Here is a 27,533-nt window from a genome sequence, read left to right as displayed (position 1 = left end):
TGCCTCCCGAGTGCTGGGATTAAAAGTGTGTGCTACCACTGCCTGGCTTACATTACAATTTCTAAGTGTAGCAAAATTACAGTTATAAAGTAGCAACAAGATGATTTTAAGGGTAGAGCCACCATAACATGAGGAACTGTATTAAAGGATCATTATTAGGAAGGTTGAGAACCACTAGTCAAGGTTTCTGTGTATGCCCTGGAAGAGAATCTTCTCACCAACAGCCACAGCTCAAATTGCAGAAAATCAAACTAAAGCCTTTATTATAAGACTGACTGAATTACAAACAAAATTCAAATCCCAGCCTCAGAGAGTGTTAAAATTAAGGGCACTAACTGGTAAAGAATAAAATTTAACTTGGGATGTAGATGTGTGGAAGGACCTTATTGAAACTGAAAACTTTGAACTCTCAGATTCTAAATAGTTTATTTATCTCACCCAAGGAAAGTAGTTTCTCCACCCTCAGAGGAAAATGTACTCCCACCCCCAACCCCTGAAATAGTCCCTTTACAGTTTTACCTCAAGGATCTATTAACTCTCTGATCCTGTGTCATAACTTAGTTCAAAGAGATTGTGATTGTCTGCCTCTTCTGCAAAATATCACATTGATTCACTATACATCAGTGAAATTCTTAGGAGTCCAGTAGTGTGGGGCATGCAGATATTCCTTCTAAGGTGAAAGATAAGTTACTGCACCTGGCCCCTCCTACCACCAAGAAAGAAGCACAATGTTTAGTGGACCTATTTGGATTCTGGACACAGCACATTCCACACTTGGGTGTGTTACTCTGGACCCACATATCAAGCTTTGAGTGGTCCTGGAAGAGGAGAAGCTCTTCAACAGATCTAGGCTGCTGTGAGGGCTGAGCTACCAACTTGGACCATATGATCCAGCAGACCTGATGGTATTTGAGGTATCAGTGGCAGATAAGGATGCTATTAGCTGCCCCCTAGAGGTGAGTCACAGAAGAGACCTTTGGGATTTTGGAGCAAGGGTCTACCATCATCTGCATACAACTATTCTCCCTTTGAGAGACAACTCTCAGCCTGCTATGGGGTTTTAGTGGAAACTGAATGTTTGACAATGGGCCACTAAGTTACCATGTATCCCAAGCTGACCATCATGAGCTGGGTATTATCTGACCCACCAAGCCACAAAGCAGGCCGTGCACAACAGCAATCCATTATCAAATGGAAGTGGCATATACATGGTCAGGCCTGAGCAGGTCCTGAAGGCACAAACAAGTTACTCAAGAAGCTGTCCAAATGCCTATGGTTTCGCCTCCTGTTAGAATGTTGTCTGCTCCCAAGCATGCACATAAAGACTCATGGAGACCCTGTGATTGGTTGACTAAGGAAGAGAAGCCTAGTCTGGTTTACTGATGATTCCGCATGCTATGCAGGTACCACCCAGAAATGGACAGAAGCAGCATTAAAATCTGGGACAACCCTGAAAGATACTGGCAAAGAGAAATCTTCACAGTGGGCAGGACTTCAGGTAATACACATGGCCATATGCTTTGTTTGGAAGGAAAAATGGCCAGATGTACCACTGCTCACTAATTCATGGGCTTTATCCAACGAAGTGGCTAAATGGTCAAGAACTTAGGAAGAGCACAACTAGATTAGTAAGAAAGACATTTGTGGACAGATCTCTCCAAATGGGTGAAGGATGTGAACATACTTGATGTCCTATGTAAATGGTCATCAAAAGGTTACTTAAGCTGGAGGAGTTCAATAATCAAGTAGATGACTTGTCTTATGGACAGCCAGTCTCTTTCCCCAGCCATTCCTGTCATTACCCAAACTGGCTACGGCTGCTGTTGAATGCCAGATCTGACAACAGTGGACACCAACACTGAGCCCCAGAGGTGGCACCATTCCCCAGGACGACCAGCTAGTGACCTGGTGGCAGGTTGACCACACTGGACTACTTCCTCCATGGAAAGGACAATGCTTTGTTCTTACTGGAGTACATACTTATTCTGGTTATGGATTTGCCTTTCCTTTACCTAATGATTCTACCAAAACTACCACCTATGGACTTTCAGAATGCCTTATCTACTGTCTTAGTATTCTACACAGTATTGTTTCTGACCAAGGAGCTCACTTGATAGCCAAAGGAGAGTGGCAGTTGCCCAAGATCCTAAAATCTACCGATCTTACTATGTTCCCCGCCATCCTGAAGCAGCTGGCCTAATAGAAAGATAGAAAAGCCTTTTGAAGACCAATAGAGCACCAATTAGGTGGCAGTAGTCTGGAGGGCTGGGGCAGAATTCTCCAGAAGATGCTATATGTTTTTAATCAGCATCCAATATTGGTACAGCTTTTCCCAGAGTTAGAATTCATGGTTCCAGGAATCAAGGGGTGGAAAAGGAAATAGTTCCACTCACTAGCATCCCTAGTGATTCACCAGGAATTTTTGCTTCCTGTTCCCGTGACCTTAAATTCTGCTGGCTTAGAAATTTTGGTTGCAGAGTAGGAGTTCTGTCAATAGACACAACAAACATTCCATTGATCTGGAAGCTCAGACACCTCCCTGGCCTCTTTAGGCATTTGATGCCCTGAAAGCCAACAGGCTAAGAAATGAATAGCATTGTTAGGGGAGGTGGTTGATCCAGATTACCAAGAGGTAATTGGATTGCTTCTCCACACTGAGGAAAGACTGTCTGTAGTGCAGGAGACCCTTTAAGGCATCTCTTGGTGCAACCATGTCCTGTGATTAAAGTCAATGGGAAACTACAACAAGCTATTCCAAGCAGGATGACAAAGGCTCCTTCAGGAATGAAGATGGGTAACTCCTACAGGAAAAGACCCAAGACCCGCTAAGGTTATTGCTGAGAGTGGGGGAAATACAGAATGGATAGTAGAGGAAGGTAATTGTAAAAACCAGCTAAGACCACACAACCAGCTGCAGAGACATGGATTATAAGGTACACAAGTAGTTCTCATGTATTTTGTTTAGAATGTGTTTGTAAAGATATTTGTATTTTCTTTCCTCAATTTCTTTATCATGTACTACAATATCAATTAAGAGAATATCAGTGGTCACCAAATTTAAGTTTGAGATACTAAAGATACTATGTCCCTCAAAGGACATAGCCACCTATTCTAAATTTATAATGTTTTTCTATGAGGGATAGTTATATTGTGCTAGATTTAATTATGAGCTAGTTATTATTTTCATTTGGAAATTAAGCATGACATAAGGAGATATGATTGTGTGTCCATCTGACAAGGGGTGGCCTTGTAATAGCTACTACTGGTGTCAACTTGACTACAAATGAAATTAACTAAAATCCAAATAGCTGGGCATGCCAATGAGGAATTTTTTTTGCTCAATTAAATCATCTGAAGTGATGAAATCCACTTCTAATCCGGATCTTTGAAGTAGGAAGATTCACCTCTAATCTGGGCCACACCTTCTGCTGGCAGCGTACATAAAGGACATGGAAGAGGGAAGTTTACAGTCTCTGCCTGCTTGCTCTTACTCTCATTGGCAAGTCAATTCCTTCACTGATCTTAGAGTCTACTTCTTTGGGATTCGGTATAAACCAGCTGAGACATTCAACCTCATGGACTGACTAATACTGGATTCTTGGATCTTCCATTGGTAGATAATCATTGTTGGACTAGTTGGTCAACAGCTGTAAGCCATTCTAATAAATCATCCCTTTATATAAAAGACAGACAGACAGATTCACTATATAAATTCTGTTCCTTAACACCCTTCCTTGCATCCCCTTCTTCAGAAGTTTAATCCTAAATGAAGGGTTCATAAACAACAAACCTAATCCTATGGTAAAATTCAAGACAGTCTGTTGGCTAAGGCCATGAGGTTAAACATATCCCTTCATTATATGCTGTTCTGCTAAAAACACAAACCATTGTGTACATGCAGTCTCAAGTACCTACTTCAATAATGGTGCTGTGGACATAAAACTAAACCATTACTACCACTGAAAGGAAAGAAACTAAAACCTGAACAGAGCATTATGTGAGTTTGGGCCACCTATAAGCCAAACCTGTTTCAAAAACTAACAAAGCAGAGCAGTCCCACTAAACATGAACAGGCAAGGCTATCACAACTCCGGAGTGAGCTACACTTAGGTTCTGGTACAGGAGATCCTGCAGAGTTGGCAGCTTCTGCTGATTTTGCCAACAAATAATTAAGCGCTCTCTACTGTTGACTGACTAGTCAAATAGTATTGAAGCAACCAGACAGCTCAACAGAAAGGTACACCCCACCTTCACTCACTGTTTTTGCCATGAAAATTCTTAATGGGTTAAATGGTTATTAGAATACAAAACCAAAAACAGAAAACTAAAAGATAGGTAATTTATAATCCTGAAGAATTTCTAAGTCCTTGAGGAATAAAAAAAAAAATCAAAAATTTAAAATATAAATAAATTTACTGGAAATATCAAAATGGAAAAATATGAAAGATGTGAAGAATAAAAAACTACTATTTCTAATCCAAATTGTATGAAAATCTCAATTAACTTAGGCCAGATACCAAAGTAGTCAACTACAAAACAGAGGAGCCGGAGAGATGGCTCAGTGGCACTCTGTCAGCAGACCAGGTGGAATTCCCAGAACTCGCATGGTGGATCACAACCAACCCTAACTGATGTGGGATTTCTCTCTGTATGCTGTGATTACCATTGATGAATAAAGAAACTGCTTTGGACCTATAGTAGGGCAGAACTTAGGTGGGCGGGGAACTAAATTAAATGCTGGGAGAAAGAAAGGTGGAGTCAGTGAGAAGCCATGGAGCCGCTGGAGACAGATGCTGGATACTTTACCTGGTAAGCCAAAGCCATGTGGCAATATACAGATTAATAGAAATGGATTAAATTAATATGTAAGAGTTAGCCAATAAGAAGCTAGAGCTAATGGGCCAAGCAGTGACTTAATACAGTTTTTGTGCGATTATTTTGGATCTAAGCTAGCCAGGCAGCAGGGAAGAACAGGAGGTCGCCTCCTACACCTAACTCCAGACCAAGAAATCCAATACCCTCCTCCTCTGGCCTTCATGAGCAACAGACACACAAGTGGTGAACAGACATACATGGAAGCAAAACACCCATATATATAAAACAGAATTCTAAAAATACCTCATAACAAAGACACATAGAAGGAGGGAGGGGAGGGGAGGGGAGGGGAGGGGAGGGAGGGAGGGAGGGAGGGAGGGAGGGAGGGAGGGAGGGAGGGAGGGAGGGAAAAAATGGGGCCTAAAGAGATGTCCCAGTGGTTAAGAGACTGCTCTTGAGAAGATCTAGTTTCAATTCTCATCATCCACATGGTGTCTCACAACTCTTTGTAACTCCAGTTCTAGGGAATCCCACATCCTCTCTGGATTCCTCAAGCCACAGGCATGCACATGGTACACATACATGCAGGCAAGACCCTCAACTACACTGAGTTAAGGCAAACTGTAACAACATGTATCTGTCATACTAGCAATATCCTGTGTTGAGAATAAAGGTAAAGAGACATTTCCATAAAAAGCTAGTATGAGTGAGACAGATGACAGGGAAGGCAAGTACTGGTTAAAATCTGCTTAAAATCACTAGTAATGGGCCTATAAAGTAGTTCTGAGAGTAAAAGCACTGTCATCAAGTCTGGCAAAGTTCAAACCCCAGAATCTACAAGATAGAGACAGACAACTCCCACAAGTTGTCCTGACCTTCACAAATGTACACACAGATGCACACAAAAATAAATGAATAAATACATAAATAAAATGTAAAAAAAATTAAAGTGCATTCTTTCAAGAAATGCCAATAAACTGTTTGTTTCCTTAAAAGCAGACAGCTAAGAATAAGATGATCTGACCCCCTAATTGTCAGCTGTTGGGCAATCCTTTGCTGCCTTGACAGTCTAAAACAAAAAAGGACTGAGTAGAAAACCTAATGAATTACCCTTAATAGCAGTACCAGCTATCTAGGTCACACCTTGGACATCTTGAAATAACAATAGCATGATCGCAGCTGAGGGTCCTCACTCCAAAGGCAGCCTTAGCCAGGGCTGTCTGAGGCACTACCAGACATTTTGCTACCACATGCCTGGATGAACCCAAGATGAACTACAGCCAATTTCATCTAGGCCAGAGAGGGATCACTTTCCCCAAGTATCTGACCAGGGACTACCTGGACTGTGGCTAAAGACAAGGCTCACACTACTGGTACAATACACAAACAGCGATTGGTGCTAAGAAGTAGGCTGGTGGTCCAAAACATGCCTGAGACTGATCCAAACACCCTTTCTTCAGCTATATAAGTAGGCTATTCAGGCTCAGTGACTTGGCTAGGAGACATTCTCCTCTGCTATCTTCCCTGATGTTCTAACAGTTTTAGCCCAATGAAGGCTTCTCTCAAATGGTCCTTCCTTGTCTAGTCTCAATGGTGCAAGGTAGGCTGGAAACATGGAGAGAAGCAGAGCTGGCAGGGACCTCAACAGTCACTTGGCTGAGCTGTAGACCCAGGGCACCTGCCTCTACTGGGATTAAGGCCATGTACCACCACACCAGCTTTAAAACCTTGAGTTCTTATAATCTCAAAACTTGCAAGAAAAATGTTACTGTACTGAAGCTTAAGAATGTATCTGAGGATTGGGGTGTTACAAAATGGTAGTGTCATTTTTAATTATGTGCATGTGGGTATGTACACCTGAGTAGGGGTTCTTGAAGAGGCTCAAAGAAAGCTATGGAACCCCTAGAGTCCCAGAGTTACAGGCAACTGTGAGTCACATAACAGTGGTTCTGCAGCTGAACCCTGCTCCTTCTTTTACTGCATGTATGTCTGTGTGAGGATGCTAGATCCCCTGGAAGCTGAGTTACAGACAGTTGTGAGCTGCCATGCAGGAGCTAGGAATTGAACCCAGATCCTCTGGAAGAGCAGCTAGTGTTCTTAACGGTAATAACAGCTTGCCTACAATATGACTGCTTTTTCTTTGCAAATTGTAACTAAACGTCCTCTTTACAATCACCTGAGTAAAGACACTAAGCCATGAAATCAAGAGTTTACTTACCTGTAAATCAGACCCAGTTTTTCTTCAACAAAAATGATCAGTTTAAATTGCACTTACATGTTCTATTATTTTAACAGAACTTTTAAAAAAATATTACTTGTATCATAAGCCAATAATTTTAATTGCCTCAGATATTACCAGAAAGAGCAAACCTGCATAATGTATTTAAAAGTCCAAAAGTTTTAAAGTTCTTCATGAATATAAAAACTACTATTATCGGGCTGGAGAGATGGCTTGGCAGTTAAGAGCATTGCCTGCTCTTCCAAAGGTCCTGAGTTCAATTCCCAGCAACCACATGGTGGCTCACAACCATCTGTAATGAGGTCTGGTGCCCTCTTCTGGCTAGCTGTATACATAATAAATAGATAAATATTTTAAAATATAACTACTATATCTAATGCTATTTCTATTGCTAACAACCCCACATTTACATGCACAAAGTTCTCACTTTTCTCATTAATAAGACACAGACACTTACAAACACATTCTCCTAGAGATAAATATAGATGGCGGGTTATTTTATTAAATTACTTATCACGTCATTTACCAAGCAGACAGACATTATCTAAGCAAGTCATTCACAGTACAAAAAACAATCTACACTCAAAATAATGAAGGGCAAGTGTAGTGGCATGCACCTTTAATTCCAGCACTCAAGAGGCAGGGGCAGATGGATCTCTGTGCTGGAAGCCAGTCTGGTCAACAACAGTGAGTTCCAGGCCAGCTAAACCTACATAGTGAGATTCTAGCTCAAAAAACAAACAACAAATCACTGAAGAAAAAATACTTCATAGTTTTTAGTGGGGCAAAAATGACAAATATGAGAAAGACACTAAGAACATCAAGAGCAATGCCAATTTCCTTACTAAACCTAGGCGGAAAACAACTAAAAAAGTGAAGATTCAAAAGTTTTCTAGTTGTTAGATAAAGTTATAGTCACTTGAAAACTGTATTTTGGTAAACAGTCACATAATAGCAATAGGTATGTATTCTTGGTATTGCTTAATGGCATCTTAATGCTAAATAATTCTTTAAAAGACTATCTGAAGACCAAAGAAAATTAATTCAAAACATACTGTCACTGCCTTCAGGTCAGAAATATATATATATTAATATGATTCTTGCAGAGGACCTGAGCTCAGATCCATGTCAGGTTGCTCACAACAGCCTGTAACTTCAGCTCCAGAGGATCTGATGCCCTCTTTTTGGCCTCCCCAAAAGAGTAGGAGGATGATGAGTGATGGAGGAGCAGAGCGGTGCAGGTACCAGGGCTAAAATAAATGGTGGTTATGTCCTGTGCAGCAGCCCAGAGCGTAAGCAGATGCAGACTCAGCCCCCAAACAAGCTGACCAGCTGTATGATGTAAAGTCCCCAAATAATCAATAGAAATATGTTGGAAACAAACAAAAGTACAAGCATCATTAACTGGACACAGTAGTGTGTGTGTGGTGTGTGTGTGTGTGTGTGTGTGTGTGTGAGAGAGAGAGAGAGAGAGAGAGAGAGAGAGAGAGAGAGAGAGAGAGAGAAAAATTAAATAATTCATGAATTTACTCCTGAATGAAATACTATAAATTTTAAAAAGGTCACCAGACAAAAACTTTCAAATGAAGGGGATAGAGAGATGGCTCAGTAATTGAGAGCACTTGCTGCTCTTGCAGAAGACCTGAGTTCAGTTTCTAGCATTTACAAGGTAATTTATAACCAGCCTTAATTCCAGTTCCAGGGGAATGGGTTCCTTCTGATCTCTACAGATATAAGGCACATATAGTCCATTTATATACATACAAACACTCATACACATAAAATAAAAATAATTTTTTTAGGTGAGGGCTTTATTATGTAGCCCTAACTAAACTTGAATTCACAGATTATCTGCCTGCCTCAGATGTGGTCTATTATATCCCATTCAAAAATAAATCTTAAACAAATAAACAAACCTTGCAAAAGAATCACCTGAAAGGCCTGTCTTAGAATGTTCAGGCATAGAGAAGCACCCTTTATCCTTCATATGATAATGAAAGCTATCACCTCCAATGTCTACTCTTTGATTTGCATGAGATAATGGGGAAGGTATCAGTATAAAACATGTATTTATAAAATTATAAATCAGACTTTAAAGAGTTGCCACCTAACAAATTATAACTAGGAGCCTTTCCAAATCATGTATTCTCACCAAAACCACACCATTAACAAAGTCACCATAAGGATCATGTATGTAGCTACTTAAGCCTTTGAAGCCTGTGTGTCACACCACCTCCACAAGCTTCATACGACAGCAAATTATGGCTTGTTTATTATAATATGGTATATTTTAAAATTCTCATTGAATAATTACTTTAAAACAAACAGATGTTCCCGTTTATACACTCATAAATAATCTACTACAATGGTATAACCTTAATTCCAAATTACTTCTTTTTCCTTTGGTTTCCATTTAACACCCTATACCAAGTCTTTCTACATAAAACAGGCACCTAAACAGAAATGCTCAACCTGAATGCTAATAATGACCTCTCTTCTGTTTAGACCTTTGCCATGCCCCTCATCTCGCTGGCAGCATGCTTTGGTGAAATATTTAATTACAGACCCTACCATAGGACTTTTGAGATTATAACCTGATGGTGATTAAGATCTACCTCACTCAGAAAAGAAAATACCAATCTCAAGATTGAATTTTTTAAATTCTCATAGAAGCCTTAGCCTTTAAACATGAAATATGAAAAGTTTGCTTACCACATGGCTAATTTATATTGAGACAAGGAGGAAAGCAATTGCAAGTTAGAAGGCTTTGCTCTACATACTGAACTGATGAGCATTTTAGAGATTTGATTTCAAAGTTATTTTTAAGTCTAATATGCTTGGACACACTGACCAGGAATTGTGAGTAGTGTGATTGAAGGCTGCCATTCGTACACACTGAAACCAACAGCAATTAGAGAAACATTCTAAAGCCAGGGACTTCTTCCCAATAAGCAATAAACATTCCAATAAGAAAAAAAAAAACAAATGTGTGGATAATTATCACAACACATTGTGTTCACCAACCTCCCTGGTCCCGCGCAATGAGCTCACGGAAGTCATGATGTGCACGGGTTGTATCCTTCGCTGCTTCCATTCTTGGTTTAAAGTTTCTGTTCTTTCCAAAATTTTCTGACGATTGGAACTAAACATAGTCTTTTAAAAGCAAACAAAAATGGTTCATTGTTACAATATAAAGCATCTCTAAAGCATGTTAAAATCTAGTGAATCCTCGAAAGTACCATGACCACGTCCTCAAATGGACATAGACTGTACACACTACATGACAGTTTCCCACACTCTAATACAAAAACACCGCCCCTACTACTTCACTGTAAATGAGACAGGAACAGGAAATTACTCCCATCCTCTTTAACTTTGTGTTTCAGAAATCACAATGACTTTAGAAACACAAACAAATGTCTGTTTGGGCCCAGAGTCTACACCAGCAGTGCATAGGCACACTGAAAAGACTAATTTCCAATCAGCCTAAATAATCCTTAGACTAAAGTATTTCTGTTACCATTAATGAGCATGATTTTTTTTTTTTGAGAAATCTCATGTATCCCATGGTGACCTCAAATTCATTTATATCCCATGATGATCTTTAATGTCTTTATGATTTTATTACATTTTGATTCACGGGCCTGTACATGTATATGCCACAGGACTTCTATGGAGGTCAGAGGACTTGTGTGACTTGGTTCTCTCCTTCCACCATGAAGGTCTCAAGGATCAAATCAGGCCATCAGGCTTGGCAGTGAGTGTGTTTACCTGATGAGCCATTTCCTCAGTACAGTCCTGAACTCCTGATCCTCCTGCCTCTACCTCTCAGGTGCTGGGATTAGAGGCTACACCACTCCACCAAGCAGTCATAATGCCATTTTAATTAAGAAAGATCAAGGACCATAGCTTTCAAGTCTTTGTTGACTTTACTGTAAATATGACTATAAATTTGACTGAAATGTATCACTTCAAAGAAAAACTATTTAACTTGGGGGGTGAAGGAAACTAGTTTCAATTCTATATGCAATTCTGTAAAAGATTAAAATTACCTTCACTTCATCAGCTCTTCTGAACCTCTTGAGCTGTCTCAGTCTCATGTACTCTGATTTTACACGTTTCCGCCAACAAACCGGTCCCTTCTCAGATTTCTTCCCAGTCTGGCCCATGATTATTCTAAAAGCAATGATTTCATATTAAAATCATTTATCCAATTTGTTGAATAAGATCTTTTAGTCCCAAGAAAGCTGATATCAACAAAACATTTTTACTGATATTTGTAGAGAAATGCTTATGTGTTCTGTATGGTTAGATCTTGGAAATGTGTCATTGAATGATTTCATTTAATGACATCATTTAAAGCATATTTTTATTTATAAATAGTCTATCATCCTAAATAGTAATAGATTTACAGAAATGTGACCTCATTATAGAAAGTATGTATATTATACCACAAGATAGTTTTTACTCCACAAAATTCACATTTTTAGAGAGAAAAAATGTAAAACATTAAGTTTTTAATTGTTAAAAGGCTATTATAGGGGCTAGAGAGATGGCTCAGTGATTAAAGGTACTGGCTGCTCGCCCAGAGGACTCAGGCCAATTTCCAGAACCTACATGCCGGCTCACACCCACCTTTAACTCCATTTCTAGGAATCTGACACCATCTTCTGGCCTCCTCAAGCTTCAAGCACACAATGGTGCACAGACATAACATGTAAGCAAACCACCCACATATATAAAATAAAATACATTTTTAAAAGCTATTATAGAAGCAATGTGTAACTGAATATTATTCCCAATATTCACAGACTTCACATTTATGGACTCAACAAATTTCTGTTCAAAAATATTCAAGAAAAAAAAATATTCAAGAAAAAAATATTTCCAGAAAATAGGAAACAAAACAAAACTTGAATTTGTTACATACTAAGTACTATGCGTTCCACACAAAAAAATGAGGGTAAGCACACACTGCTATAGCCTAGCCACTCCACAGATCCCTAGCCAATTTCCAACACTTGAAGCATTGTCTTCCCATATATCACTCTGGCTCTATGGAGCCAGGTCTACAACGGTCACTTCTATAGTGAACATGTACAAACTTCCGGTAATTTCCCCTAAACAGTAGTAAACAACAAACAGCAACTATTTAACTGTGTCTGCATTGTATTAGTTACAGTAAGTATACTGCAGATAATCTGAAGTACACAGAAGATGTGCACAGGTTATGTCAATTATCTTCCCATTTTATATACCATGGGTTTCAGTATCCAAAGGGCTACTACGATCAATCTCCCGCATATGTAAAAGGACCACTGCAGCTGCAAAAGGTGAGAGTGAAAAGGTGCATTTCATGCATCACTAAGGATAATAGGGGCAAAACAGGGTCAGGTGCGGTGGCGCTTGCCTTTAATCCCAGCACCTGGGAGGCAGAAACAGGCAGATCTCTGAGTTCAAGGCCAGCCTGATCTAAGTTAAGTTCCAGGCCAGCCAGGGCTACACAGAGAAACCTTGCTTGGACGGATGGACAGAACGAGAGAGAGAGACAGAGACAGAGAGAGACAGACAGAGAGAGACAGAGACAAACAGAGAGAGACAGAGACAGACAGAGAGAGACAGAGAGACAGAGAGAGAGACAGAGACAGACAGAGAGCGCGCGATTCCTCCACATACCCCAGACCACACTTCTCCGCTCAGCTCCTGTGATGGCGTCTTTGCTTCTTGTGCTACTTTTATTGTCATGTGGGGTTTTGTGAGCAGGAGCAAAGAAAACACAGCAAATGCAAACAAAGTAAACGCTTCTACTTTAACTTTAGTTGTAAACTCTGAGCCAGTTATTTGTCAATGTGGGAACTAACTATAGTTCAGACAAGTAACACATTCCAGAGCCTGTACCTGAAGTCTAAACCAGTGTCCTTTCCTAGAACATTTCCTTATACGAGTATCAGAACCATGCTGAATCTTCAAGAGATTACAAGAGCATTTCTAGCTGTATAAAATTCTATGATTTTCAAATTTATCTTGAAAGCAACAGGAAACCAGAACACTGCATAAAAGGAGAGGAGAGGTGATTTACATTCTGAAAAGACAAGGCTTGGCAGCCATATAGAAACGGAAGAGGAGACAGAGGAACTGAGAGTTAACTGTGTGGCAGGCTAGATGCCACTACAGAGCAGTCCCTGAAGCAGAGGATACTAGTTTAGAACACAATGGAGACCAGAGAGAAAAGTGATCACTTAGTCCCCAGCTGGTTGGCACTAGAGGTGGAAGAAACTACGAGGCGGGAGTAGCCGGAGGAAGTCACTAGCTACAAGCCTTGAAAAAAGACTTTCCAGGCGCTTTCCTATTCTCTCAGCTTCTTGTCCATCAGAGGTGAAGAGCTGACTCCTCCACAAGTCCCAAATTCCACCAGTGCCATATAACAGTTAAAATCATAATTTTCACTGTCCACTACCCCCACTGTAAACAAATTCCTCACTATCAAGAGCAGGGTTTTTACTCATTTATAAAATCTCAGAGACTGTCTCTGCGTCTAGCAATAATGACTTAAAAACAAATGCAGGTTTATCAGTAATTTAAACTCAGAGTGAGTCACCTGCATCTTATTAACACACCACTTGTAAGGTTTAGCTCTGCTGCAAGGAAGAAAAGGAAAGGTGGACATCCTGGACTATCTATGCAGAAGCCAGAAAGAGGGAAGAAAAGAGGAAAAGGGAGAGGAGAGGAGCAGAGGGGAGAGAGTGGAGAGGAGAGGAGCAGAGGGGAGGAGAGGAGGAGAGGGGAGGGGAGGGGAGGAGAGGAGAGGAGAGGGGAGGAGAGGAAAAGGAAGGGGAAAGGACAAAGAAAGAAATGAAGAAAAAGGAAATGTGCCCAATTCCTAAGAAGCCAGGAGAAAGGAGCATGAATCTCAGGGACACGTAAGATCCTGGCTGAGCTATTCTAATGACAACACTCGAGCCCTACCATCAAGCGAAGAGTAAAATCAATTTCAATAACTGCTCAGTTATATGAGCTTAAAAAAAATACATGCAACCCCCCCCCCCGCAAACACACACACACAACAAACTACTTTGGGTTAGGTTTTCCAACCATCACAGATGGTATCTGACACTTAGTACTGAGACCATATATACAATTACATCAACTCATGTTGGCTGGCTTTTCAAAGCTTGTGTTACCATCATCACAAAGAACAGCTGAACAGTACCTCGGTTCTGCACCAAACGCTTCCTCCATTTTCCCTTTTTGTTCCATAAGGATGGAAGCCCCTATGAAGTGGTAAAATCACAGCTTTCAACCTCTAAGTGACCAGACAACACCATCCCAGGGATTCTATGCTTCCCAAGGAAATCAGGTGCAAAACACACCATGGAATATATAAGCTTTGCCTAAAAGACACACCTGACTCTCCTTACCCAGCTGCCAACAACTAAGAGACTACAAGAATTGAAAGAGTAGTTCCCGCAGTACTGTGGCCCTTGATACCTTCTTTAAAGTCCTTGCTAATCAAGACAGCAGTTATTATTTTCTCTTGCCTAATAAATATTTCTTTTTGTACTTGACTGGAAAACTGATACACAAACTACTTATCTTTCCAACTAAATTAGCAGCTTTAACCATGACTCTTAACTAAATATCAGACTAAATAGGGTCAAATCCAACCCCCAAAAAAGTATAAGATTCTCCGTGGTTTTTACCTTTAAAAAATACTCTTTGGCCTTTCTGTGTCAATATCACCCTGTAAATGGCCTAAGACCCACCAGACTTTCTGCAAGATACGCACTAAGAAGCAGCCCCATGAAGTGCCACAACACATGAAGGGCAAGGATTCTCTGTATGCCCAGGGAAAGAGGCATCACGATAGGAAAGAGTAGCTACAATGGGCACACTAAGCCTGCTTTCTGAAAAAAGACTAAAACTACAAAGAAGCTTGTGCCGGCTTGAGTATGCTGAGCCTAACTGCTGCTCTAAGATGATGCTGGCTAGTAAAAGATTCAAGCATTCTGAAGGGGCGGGGGACAATAAGAGAAGGGGCCAAGTGATCCAGTTCTGAGCTGATTTTGTTGTTATGAAGACAATAAAATAAAAGTTTTTATAGTACAAGGCTGCCATAAAAGGACATATTTTGAAAAACACATCTGTCTCCAACAGCACTTTTTAGTATTTCTTTTGTGTGTATGGGTACACGCTTGCCATGGTGCATGTGGAGGTCAGAGGACATCTTTCAGTTCTTTCCACCATGAAGGTCCCAGGGACTGAACTCAGTTTGTGGGCTTGGCAGCAAGCACCTTAACCTCTTCAGCTATCTCACCAGCCTTTTTCAATTGCATTTTAATATTTAAATGTTTTGATGGCAGCTGTTAGCCTCAAGAGGTCCTGAGTTCAATTCCTAGCACCCATAAGATGGTTCACACCATCTGTAATGAGATCTGGTGCCCTCCTCTGGCCTGCAGGCAAAACACTGCATATATAATTAAAAAAAAAATGGCATTACAGAAAGTAAGCTGAGCAAGCTATGAGGACCAAGCCATTCATGCAGCTCCTCCACGGTCTCTCCTCAGTTCCTGCCTCCATGCTCCTGTCTTGAGTCCCTGTCCTCACTTTCCTCAGGGATAGTTTTTGGTGTAGAAATTTAGGCCAAATAAGACCTTTCTTTCTCATTTTTTTTGCTTTTGGTCAGAATGTTCAATTTTTTTCAGCAGACCCTCCGAGAAATTATTTTTATTTAACAGTCGATGGAAATAGCAGTGAATGCCTGTAATTCAAGGCAAGCAGGACAGGCAGTTCAGGGCTAGCCTCAGTTACATGAGACCATGTTCTCAAAATAAAGGAAAAAATAAGCATTATCTTTATGCATACTTAAGCTTTCTGTTTCTGGTAGGCAAATACTCTCCAAAGACATAAAATTACTTAAGGAGAGAAATGGGATAACTCTAACACTGACTTCCTCTAGCTGTCCAAGCAGCATTTCAATTAGCTACAAGTCCGCACTGATTAATTTAGAAAGGTTACTTCCCCCACCTTCCCTGACTCTAAAATATTTTTTAAAGATTTATTTATCTTTATTTTATGTGCACTGGTGTTCTGTCTGTATGTGTGTTGTGTGAGGGTGACAGATTACCCTGGAACTAGAGTTACAGACAGTTGTGAGCTGCCATGTGGATGCTGGGAATTGAACCCGATTCCTCTGAAGAGCAGTCAGTGCTCTTAACCACTGAGTCATCTCTGTAGCCCCCATTCCTGTGTTTGTTGTTGTTTGTTTAGGGTGGGAGGGGGGTCTCAAGACAGGATTTCTTTGGGTAGCCCTGGCTGTCCTGGAAAACTCTGTAGACCAGGCTGGGCTTGGACTCAAAGATCCGCCTGCCTCTGCCTCCTGAGTGCTGGGATTAAAGGCGTGCGCCACCACCACCTGGCTCTTAAATATTTTTGACAGCCACATATCTTATAAAACAAGTTAGGAATTTAAAAATAAACTTGTCAACTTTGTTTATACTATAAAACAATTTGAATATAATACATCTAAATTAGAATTTCAAATACTACTGTAGCTTTTTGCTACCAAATGATAGACAAATTTTTTTTTTTTTTGGTTTTTCGAGACAGGGTTTCTCTGTGGTTTTGGAGCCTCTCCTGGAACTAGCTCTTGTAGACCAGGCTGGTTTCGAACTCACAGAGATCCGCCTGCCTCTGCCTCCCGAGTGCTGGGATTAAAGGCGTGTGCCACCACCGCCCGGCCTAATGATAGACAAATTAAAAGAACTTATAAAGTTCACATAATGCAAACTGTCAACATGTGTATGTGTATCTGCATGCTCATGTGGGTACATGTGTGTGTGTGCAGGTGTGTATGCATGTATGCATAGCCTGTATTAACCTGAGTATAGTTCCTCAGGTACCAACCACCCTGTTTTCCAAAACAAGAAACTCAATGACGAGGTTAGGTTGCCTCCACAACCCTGGTTTGACAAGCATGCACCATAACACCCAGCTTTTTCATATTGATTCTCAGGATCAAACTCAGGTCTCCATGCTTATGTAAAGTACTTTACTGACTGAGCTATCTCACCCACCCAAGACAATTTTTTATATATACTTGAGAAGATGCTCCTTTCCCCAGTTAAGTGTAGATTTACTTTTACACTAACATGCATGATTTTCAACAAATTCAAAAGTAAAATATTGAAGAGCAAAAGCACGTGAAAAGATGTTGAGAAGCCCTAGTGCAATCAAAACAAACAAGTCAGGCATGGTGGTACTTGCCTATCCCAGCACTTGGAAGGCAGAGCTCCAGGCTAGTCTGGTCTACATATTGAGTTCCAGAGCTACACAGTGAGACTATCTAAAAACAACAAAACCCACATACACATTTGGACGACCACTATACAAAGAACAGAAAAATAAACTGAAAATGACAACACATAAACAAGCTGGAGATGGTGGAGGCAAGAAAATCATGAGTTCAAGACCAGCATGAGAGAAGTAGGAAGACTCTGTCTCAAAATACTTAGCAGGTATAGTGGAACATGCTTGTAATCCCAATAGTTAGGAGGCAAGGGGTTAACCCTAAGTTTAAGGTCACCTAGGCTACATATTGAATTCAAGGCCAGCCTAGGGTACATAACTGGAACCTTTGTGTCGGAGGAGGTGTGGTAAGGAGGGGCTGTAAAATGGCATACTCATTATAGAAAATAGTGCTGAAGTTCCTCAAAACTTAAAGAGAATCACCTTGTGACTGAGCAGTCTCCCATTTGAATGAATATATAACCAAAAGAATTCCAATCACAGCCAGCATACGGGACATAAAGCAAGAGGAGCCAGAGTAAAGGGTTAGGGGAGAATAAATTCAGAGCAGGGGGAAGAATTTGTCCAATATGCATTGCAGCACCATTCAAAACAGCCAAAGGACAGAAACTACCCACATGTCCATTGGCTCATAATATAACAGATTTGAAAATATGGTTTATATCTATCATGGGATAGTAAAATGCCTTTTAAAAAGACAATTCTAGGGTTTTTAGTTTTTGATTTTTTGATTGTTTGTTTGTTCATTTTGCCTGTTTGCTTTTTAAAGACAGAAAGATTTGGAGTTGGACTAGTAGGGAGAAGCAACCATGATCAGAATAAACTGTATCAATTTTTTTGATTAAAAAAAGAAGAAAATTGTGGCACACCCTACAACACAGACAAACTTCATACACTAAGAAAAGCAAGCCAATCACAGGAGAACAGATAGTCCATTTTCATTCATACAAAGTTGATGTGAAGGTAATTTCAGTTTTTAACTTATTGAAATTTGTCCTGTGTTCCTGGAACACATTGTTAAATAAACATGGTTCTGTTATACATCATTTTAATGTGTTTTTCTTGCTTTAAGTCTTTTTCTATGACTTACTCATTGCTATTTTGCATTTATTTTGTACTACTTGAAATGATGTTAGACAAAAGGTAAATTCAAAAGATTTCATTATTCAAGTTCAAAATGGGTCACAAAGCAACAAAGACAGCTTGAAACGTCAGCACACATTTGACCTAGTAACTGCTCAGCGTGTACCAGGAAGTAGCAGTCTAACAAGTTATGTAAAGGAGATGAAGCCTTGAAGATGAGGAATGAAGTGACTGGCATTGGAAGCTGACAAAGCCAACGGAAAACAATTACTGAAGCACCTCTCACAACTACACAAGAAGCTGCCAGAGCTCAGTGTGCACCACCCAATGGTCATCCGCATTTGAGACAAACTGGAAAGGTGAAAACGTTCAGTAAATGGGTACCTCATGATGAAAAGTCAACCCTTGATGTTTTGAACTGCTCTCCTCTCTTTGACTATGCAGCACTTACCTATTTCCCCACCTGACTGTGATATACAAAAAAAAAGGGGATTATACACAACAACCAGGATAACCAGCTCAATGGAAGGACCAAGAAACTCCAAAGTAATGCCCAAAGCCAAGCTTGCACCAAAAGGTTATGGCCACATTGCAATCTACTACAGCTTTCTGAATTCTGAAAAGATCTTTATGTCCAAGACGTGTGCTCAGCAAATCAACAACATACACCCAAAACTACAACACTTGCAGCCAGCACTGGCCAACAGAAAGCCCAATTTTTCTCCACGGTAACACCTGACTGCATCACACAACCAATACTTCAAAAGTTGAATAAATTGGGCTATGAATTTTTACCTCATCCACCATATTCCCCTGACTTTGCGCTCACCAACCATCACTTCTCCAAGTACCTCAACAACTTCTTGGAGGGAAAACACTTCCATAGCCAGCAGGATGCAAAAAATACTTTCCAAAAGTTTGTCAAATCACGGAGTGTAGCAATGCAATATTCTGAAAACACCTCTTCCATTCTAAAAGCCAATACTTTCCAAAAGTTTGTCAAATCACGGAGTGTAGCAATGCAATATTCTGAAAACACCTCTTCCATTCTAAAAGCCTGGAACCTTTGGTGGACCTCACACCCAAGTTAATAATATACCCTGAGGTCACTTAAGACTTAAGACTGCTAACCTACTGTGTACTCACATTGTTTACCTGCCTTTAAGAGAACAATGTAACAACCAACCTTACTTGCCTTGGATTTCGCGTGTAATCAACTTTTACAACTGAAGCTAATGTATAGCTGGAATCTTAAACTGTATATTCTTCCATGCCCCTGACCCAGAGTAATACATGTATGTCATTTACTGAGAGCAGCAAATACAGAAGTTGAAAGCAACTTCCTAAAATCTACCATGAAGGTTGAAAGTAACTTGTGGTTATTGGTTGATAAGCAATGATGTTTGTTATCTGGGTCAGTTGGGTTCAGTTGGAGCCAGTGACTTAATCCCTTGTAAAACTCTGTTAAAGATTTCTTTAAAAGTATCCTATTCCTTCACCATGTGATGCTTTCTGTGCATTTCAATAAATACAGAGCGAAGGACAGTCTGTTAAGGACAGACCTATACAGCTGATATGACAGGCACACAGCTCATACAATAGACACAGAGACAGAGTCACAAGACAGCTCTTCCAGCAGGTACAGGTTCAGATTCATGCAACAGACAGAGGACAGAACATAGAGCAGTTATGAAGCAGAAGAACCACTCTGTTGATTAAACAACTCCAAAAGGAAGTGCTTTTATTTCTTTCCTTAATGAGACATCAATGCATTATTGACAACTCAAGAGTGAATCCCGATACATTATAATCCATTACATAGAGCAGTTTTTTGTTTTGTTTTATACACAATAGAAAGAAATGAAATTTATCTTGCTTGCAAAAATGTGTTGACTGTAATAGTAATTAATTTTGATTAATAAACATGTGTGAGCCTGTTATAATATTTGAAATTCAGCCCAAAACACAATTCTTTTCACATTAACTTAAGAGTCAAAAAACTCACAGAAACAAAAAGTAAAAAAGTACTTTCCAAAGATTGTGGACAAAAAAATAAAAGTTCTAAAGATATGTTACACATCAGTGTGAATATATTTAACATTAGTGAACCAAACACTTTAAAACAGTAAACATAAGGGCTGGACGAATGGCTCAGCTGTTAACAGCACTTACTGCTCTTGAAAAGGACCCAAGTTCAGTTCCCAGCATGTTGCGGGAGGTCCTTCCGCTCCTCCAGCCAATAGCCACTGAGATACCAACCCATTGGGGCGTGGTCTCTCTTTAAAAAAGCGGCCACTTCCCTCCTTGCTCTCTGCTTCCTGCTCCATTTCCGGCGACTAGACTCCTTCCTGATTGCGCAGAGGGCTGTTGTCTGGGACCGTGATCTGTAAGTTTTTTCCTCTTTAAATAAATACCACCCTATTAATCATAATTCCAAACTGGTGTGGGATTGTTTGTGACTTAAACGCCTTCTTCTGGCGCCCGTTTGGTTTTAGGAGCCCTCCTTCCCCCGCTCGGCTGCCTGCCGCCAGTTCGGCTTGGTGCGAGCCCTCCCTCCCTCAGCCGCGGCCTGTGCCTTGCGGCCTGTGCCTTGTGCGTGGAGCCAGCAGTTTAATATAAATTATTACGCAGTGGCTTTTCTTGCTGCAGTTCTTTATATTTTCCCTTTAGACACCTCAGATTGACTTCAAGTCCCCACGCACTCTATCGTTTGCCTCCCCACATGGACTTAAACTCCACAGGCCTTTAATCTAACTCGGAGTTTTGTGGTAGTGAGACACAATTGCTCCTGGCAACACCGCTCTATTCCCGAGAGAATGCTGAGCACCAAAGACACTCCACCTGGAGCCTTTCTCTTGGCTGAACTGGCCTTTGGGTAAAGAAATGCCCATACCTCAACCACTGACAGAAATACAGAGTATCCGTGAATGGAAAAAACAGGACTGTCATATCCTGCCAAGACAGGGTAAGATAGTTTTGATAGTTTTCTTGCCTTTGAAAATGGTATGTCAGTTATGTTAGGCCTTAGCTAAAGTTGGTTGCTTCAACGCTGCAAACGTGACCTTGGGTGATTGCCCAGGTAGCTAGTTGTCTCTGTGATTTGTTGCATGTTTTGGAAGTTGTTTGATTGCACTTCCTAATTACTCAGGTAACATTATTTCCCTTCTCAGATCTTCGATGGGGTTGAAGACTATATAAATGTAGTTACTTTCCACTCATGACTTGGCCAAGCTATTATATAAGACCTAAGCTAGTTAGAATAGGATATTTGTACTTATTGTCTATAATTTCGTAGTAGGTTTAGAACTCTCTTACTTAAACAAAAGGGGGAGGTGTTTCGGGAGGTCCTTCCACTCCTCCAGCCAATAGCCGCTGAGATACCAGCCCATTGGGGTGTGGTCTCTCTCTTTAAAAAAGCGGCCACTTCCCTCTTCGCTTCCTGCTCCGTTTCCGGCAACTAGGCGACTAGACTCCTTCCTGATTGCGCAGAGGGCTGTTGTCTGGGACGGTGATCTGTAAGTTTTTTCCCCTTTAAATAAATACCACCCTATTAATCATAATTCCAGACTGGTGTGGGATTGTTTGTGATTTACGCCTTCACCAGCACACATCAGGTGGCTCACAACTGCCTGGAACACAAGCTCCAGGGACTATGATGCCGATGGTCTTCGCAGGTACCATCACTTATGTATGTATTCCCCAGAGAGACATGCACATGTGATTAAAAATAATCCTTTTCAAAAGATGGCAAACATGTCTGTAATCCCAGTACTCAGGAGGCAGACAGGTAGAAGAACCCCAGTCAGTTTGAGTCCACCTGGCCTACACAATTAAGTTCCAAGCCAGCCAGGGTTACACAGTTAAGACCCTATCTCAAAAACAAACAAGGATAGGAGAGAAGGCTCATCATTTAAGAGTGCTCACTGCTCTTCTCTTGCAGAAGACAGAGGTTCAGTTCCCAGTACCCACATGACAGCTCACAATCATCTGTATGTAATTCCAGTTCCAGGAATCCCATGCTTCTGACCTCTGTAGGCTCCTGAACCAACAGGATGCAATACATGCATACTGTCAGGCACAACCCAGGCACATAAAATTATATAAATACTTTAAAATATATTTCTAAAAACACAAAAATATAAACGTGGTATCGTGATATTTCATTTGTATTTTAATAAATAAAGCTTGCCTGAAGTTCAGAGAGAGAGTAAATCAGTCGCACTGGTCAGTCTTAGAGACCAGGCAGTGGTGGCATACACTTTAATCCCAGTAGCCACACTAGTTTGCCATAGAAACCAGGCGGTAGTGGTACATGCCTTTAATCCCAGCACTAGAGAGAATTATAAAACAGGAGGAAACAGCTCTCAGTCTCGTTCTGAGATTCCTGGAGGTAGGATCGCCATTTCAGACTGAGGTAGAGGTAAGAGCCAGTGGCTGGCTGTTTTGCTTTTCTGACCTTCAGGTTGAACCCCAGTATCAGTCTCTGGGTTTTTATTAATCGTGCTACAATGTGGTTTGGTTTGGTTTTGTGGTGCTCTAGTGGATTAAACCTAGGGATCTGTGTATACTAAGCACATATTTAACCATCAAACTATCCCCAGCACTGTTCTGAGTTGTCTTTTCTAAAGAGCACTGTTTCACTTAGAAATTTCATCTACAGTAGGCACAGTAGAGGTCCAACAAATAATTAGTTCTATTTTTTACAAGCACATGGTTGGTACTCATATGTCAACAAACTAAATACACTTAAACTTCCCTACAGACTATTAACATCGAACACTAGAAGGAAGACTTCAATGATTTATGTCAGCTCTCCCACTCCCTAAAGAACATCAACTACCTCACTCAGTTTTTGTTTCTTTTCCAGTCCTCAGTCTTTGTGATTAAAAAAAAAAAAAAAAAAAAAAAAAAAAAAAAAAAAAAACACTAAAACAGATAAAATGTTTTAACTTGTTGACACTTTTCTTTAACTTACTTGAAGATAACTTGAAACATTTTGCATAAATTTGGTTCCTACGAATATACTTGATCACTTGGTAACTTTGCAGAATTGTCAGTTTCCTTCCTTATCCACCCCTCTGCCCCACCCCCTCTTGTTTTTCATGGCTGGGATTTCTAAAACTTTCTGGCTTTAATCAAGTCTAATAATTACTTAATTCTTGTAATAATAAAATAACGAGTTAGCAAAGTCGCTATGTGATAGAAAATGGCCAAGTAAAGCCCATTTGCTGGCTCCCCTTTACAGACTCTACATTCAGGAGGAAGGGCAATATTTAAATAACAGTTCAATCCTTTTTGCTGAAGCTATCCAGATCCTCTTCTTCAACACACCCAAAAAGGTGACAGCCTATGCCAAGAAGTGAGGTTGGGTTCTGGGTCCTAACAACTCTTACAGCTTTGCCAGCCAGTAGTAGAAGCCAGAAGACACCCATCCTCTCCACTGAGATGGCCAAACAGGTCATGGAGTATGCCCAGCAGCTGGAGATGATTGTGTGAGCTTCAGCCAGGGTGGGTGGACATGGCTGGTTTAAAAAAAAATGGAGTATGGACTGGTCTTCAAAACAGGCAGATTAACCTCTTGATAGTCTCCCCAGTGGGATGATGGGAGATAGTTGCTCCTGGAAAAAGAAATATTTTGAACCACAGGCTAGACAGCATCTTGACATGTTAAAATAGTAAAATAATCCAGAAAAGAGCAATTGATTATATCATAGCAATCTTTTCATTCATTACTTATCTTTTTGGGGGTGGAGGGAGGGGGCAGTTTCAAGGCAGGATTTCTGTGTAGTCCTGGCTGTCCTGGAACTCCCTCTATAGACCAGGCTGGTCTCAAACTCAGAGATCCGCCTGCCTCTGCCTCCTGGAGACAGCGCTGAGATTAAAGGTATGGGCCACCACCACTCGGCTTCCTTAGTACTTTCATAGGAGCTATACTTCCTATAAACAGGAAGACCTGACAGACGGAGTGACTGAGACTGATGGAGATAAATGTTTATTCTGTACATTACCCGGAATGCTAGCTTTACAAGTTTCTTACCTGATTCTCCAGCCATGGCAAAATTAAGCTCAACAATGAATGGCATGACCACCTACAGAGGTAGCTCCTTACACAAGAGGGAAGAAAGCTAAAATTGTTAGGGGGCAAAATTAACTGTTGTAGAAGAACAGGCTGCTATTTTACAAAATGAAAACAGTATACCAAAATCAAATATTTGAGGATGAAATTTAAAGTCAACCTAGACTACAGTAAGTTCTAGGCAAGCCTATGCCAGAGTGAGACCTTGCCTCAGAAAAATCAAAATTACCATAAGATAATTAACATATTAGATGGCCATCAATTTTTAAAAACTTTTTAGGGATCATTTTTGCCTACATATATGTATGTGTATTATGTGTGTGAAATGCCTGAAAAGACCAGAGCGGGTATTAGGTTCCCTGGGATTGAACTTACCCATTGCTCTTAGCTACAATGTGAGGGCTGAGAATTGAACTCGGTTCTCTGGAAGAGCAGCCACCAGGGCTCTTAACTGCTGAAGCATCTCTCTAACCCAGTCTCAAGACAACCATCATTTAAGGACTACCAATAGCAAACTCGGTGAGGACTGGGGACACTGTAGACCCTGTGTCATTTCCACCAGAACTGAAACTGCCAACATTAAGTGGCACAACCAGCGTGGGAAAGCGTGGTAGTCTCTTCTGAAGTGAAATCAGTATTTACAACATGTCACCGCAATTCAACTTGGAGGCAGTTATTCAACAAAAACTAAAATGTGGGCAATAAGATTCCATGCAAACGGCAACAGCTTCCTTAATAACCAAGAACTAAAGAGTTCCACTTGTCCATCAACAGACAGAACGAACAAACAAAAACCTAGAAAATTCACATAACACAATACTGTAAGTTACAGTATAAATATACATCAAAAACATGCTGGATGAAAGGACAGTCACAAAAGAACACAGTCTACTGTGCTCATGTAAAGTCCTGAGCAGGAGAAATCTGATCAACAGTTGAGGGGTAACGAGATAGGTGACTGTGCTGATGTATACATTTGACAAAACTCCTCAACCTATACCTTTCAAACCTGTGCGTTGTATACAAATCACAGTTCAGTAAAGTGTACTGTTAAATGAAAACTGAATGCCATTCTAGGAAGTAATGTGACAATACTCAAAGCTTGGACGGTGCACCACCTTGAAAAGGAAGCTCTCCTTATAGAAAGTTACCCTACAAATGTTCAAAAGACTCCTGGGGGAAAGATGCTAAGATAACTCACCCAGTAAGGCTCCTGCTGCATACACCTAGCAAACTGAGTTCAATCACCAAAACCCACATAAAGGTGGATAGAGAGACACAAACGCAGGCATACACACAGTTTTTAAAAAAATAAAGACAAAAGATGTATAAGGGTGATTGATAACTTTGTGTGCTGATAAGGGCAACAATTTTTCCTGTAAAGGATTACATGGTAACTCTTCCACGGCTGGCAGAGGACACAGCAGTCTCCCTTACATAATTTATTCTTGAAGGGGTAGCACTGTTTTACAACTCTTTTCTTTAATGCTAATATTCTTAATTTGTAGACCTTACATAAAACAAGCTGTAGGCTGGGGTGTAGGACAGTGGCAGCAAACAGGAAGTATTAGGTTGAATTCCCTACACTGCCCCGAGCAAACAAGTGGAGGGAGAGCAGAACCTTAAATTAAAACCCAATATCCAAACGCCCAAGCTCACCTTTCTCTACCAATAACAAGCTCTTCTTTCTAGTCTTTCTAGTCCTTGTTATTATTTTTTCCTACAGAAAATAAAGTAGCTGGGCATGTTAGCAAATAACTCTAATCCCTTGGATCAGGAGTTCAAAGCTAGCTAGTCTGAGCTACATGAGACCCTGTCTCAAAAAAACAAAAGCAGAGCTCATGAGGTTTCATCCCTAGCTAAGGAGTTATTGGAAATTAATGGTTACTAAAGAAAGGGGAGTCATTTTCTTCAGTTGTGTAGATATTGTTTAAGTTGTCCATGCTCCAGTAAATTTCATGCCCATGTCCATGCAATCAACCCTAATTAAGCTCAATAAACTATTAAAAGGGGGAAGGGCAAAAGCAGGAGTGAAAGTTTTTGGGGAAGAGTCCAGAGGAAGAGAGGAGAAGGGGGATAAAAGAGGATAATATGAATAGAGGGTGAATATGAAGAAAACACATTATACAGATATATGTGGAATTGTCAAATAAAATACATTATACATATATTGTGAAACTGTCAAAATACATTATACAGATATATGTGGAACTGTCAAATTAAAAAAAAACACTTCTAAAAAGAGATCGGGGCTAGACAGATGGCTGAGAGGTTAGGAGCATGAACTGCTCTTGCAGAGGACTGGAAGGACCTGAGTCTGGTTCCTGGTAGCCATGTCAAACAGCTCGCAACTGTCTACAACTCCAGGCCGGCTCATGCACACATAGCCACACACAATCACATGCATAATTAAAGATAATAAAAATTTTAAACAAATAACATAGATTACTGTTTATTATTAGAAGATATTTGGAAGCTGGAAAGGCTAAGAAATTAAGAATGTATGCTGTTCTTGCAAAGGCCTGAGTTCGGCTCCCAACATCCAAGCCTGGCAGCTCACAGTCGCCTGTAACTTCAACTCCTTCCATCATGTAGGTTCCAGGAAGCCAACTCAGATTGTCACACTTGGCAGCAAACACCTTTACCCACTGAGCCATCTACTGACCCACTGCTGTTGTATTGAGATAGCGTCTCAGTATTTTGCCCAGGCTGGTCTTAAATTCAAGAACTCAAGGGAATCTCCTACCTCAGCTTCCCAAGTAGGTGTATACCACAATACCTAGCTATCCTATATACTTCAAATCATCTCTGGATTACATATAATACCCAATATAATAAAAACAGTATGTACATAGCTGTTATACTGTATTGCTTAGAGAAAAATAACAAGAAAACATATCTGTTCAACACGAACTATTTTTGGTAGTATTTTCAAGGAAAAGATAATTGAATCTGGATCTAGAAGGCTGATTATATATTCAATATACTGTTAAGCTATCTGGAGAATTATTTCAT

General features: G+C 40.4%; 1 protein-coding gene across 5 annotated transcripts in view; it reads right to left on the bottom strand.

Annotated features, from left to right (window-relative positions):
- Ezh2 (enhancer of zeste 2 polycomb repressive complex 2 subunit) overlaps positions 1 to 27,533 on the bottom strand; it is a 64,285-nt gene that overhangs the window by 29,056 nt on the left and 7,696 nt on the right. For 4 of the 5 annotated variants that reach the window (XM_057765003.1, XM_057765034.1, XM_057765014.1 and 1 more), the window contains exons 1-3: positions 14,265 to 14,387; positions 11,107 to 11,230; positions 10,079 to 10,207 (exon numbers count right to left, since the gene is read on the bottom strand). In XM_057765003.1, the coding sequence (XP_057620986.1) occupies positions 10,079 to 10,207; positions 11,107 to 11,230; positions 14,265 to 14,311 (300 nt within the window). In that variant the 5' untranslated portion in view covers positions 14,312 to 14,387. Of the gene's footprint in view, positions 1 to 10,078; positions 10,208 to 11,106; positions 11,231 to 14,264; positions 14,388 to 27,533 lie in introns of those variants that run through there. The other variant, XM_057765024.1, reaches the window with a different exon arrangement.

The sequence above is a fragment of the Chionomys nivalis genome, chromosome 1 (assembly GCF_950005125.1).
Source record: "Chionomys nivalis chromosome 1, mChiNiv1.1, whole genome shotgun sequence".
Taxonomy (NCBI): Eukaryota; Metazoa; Chordata; class Mammalia; order Rodentia; family Cricetidae; genus Chionomys; species Chionomys nivalis.
The sequence above is the reverse complement of the archived record's forward strand: the minus strand, read 5'-3'. Positions and strand labels throughout refer to the sequence as shown.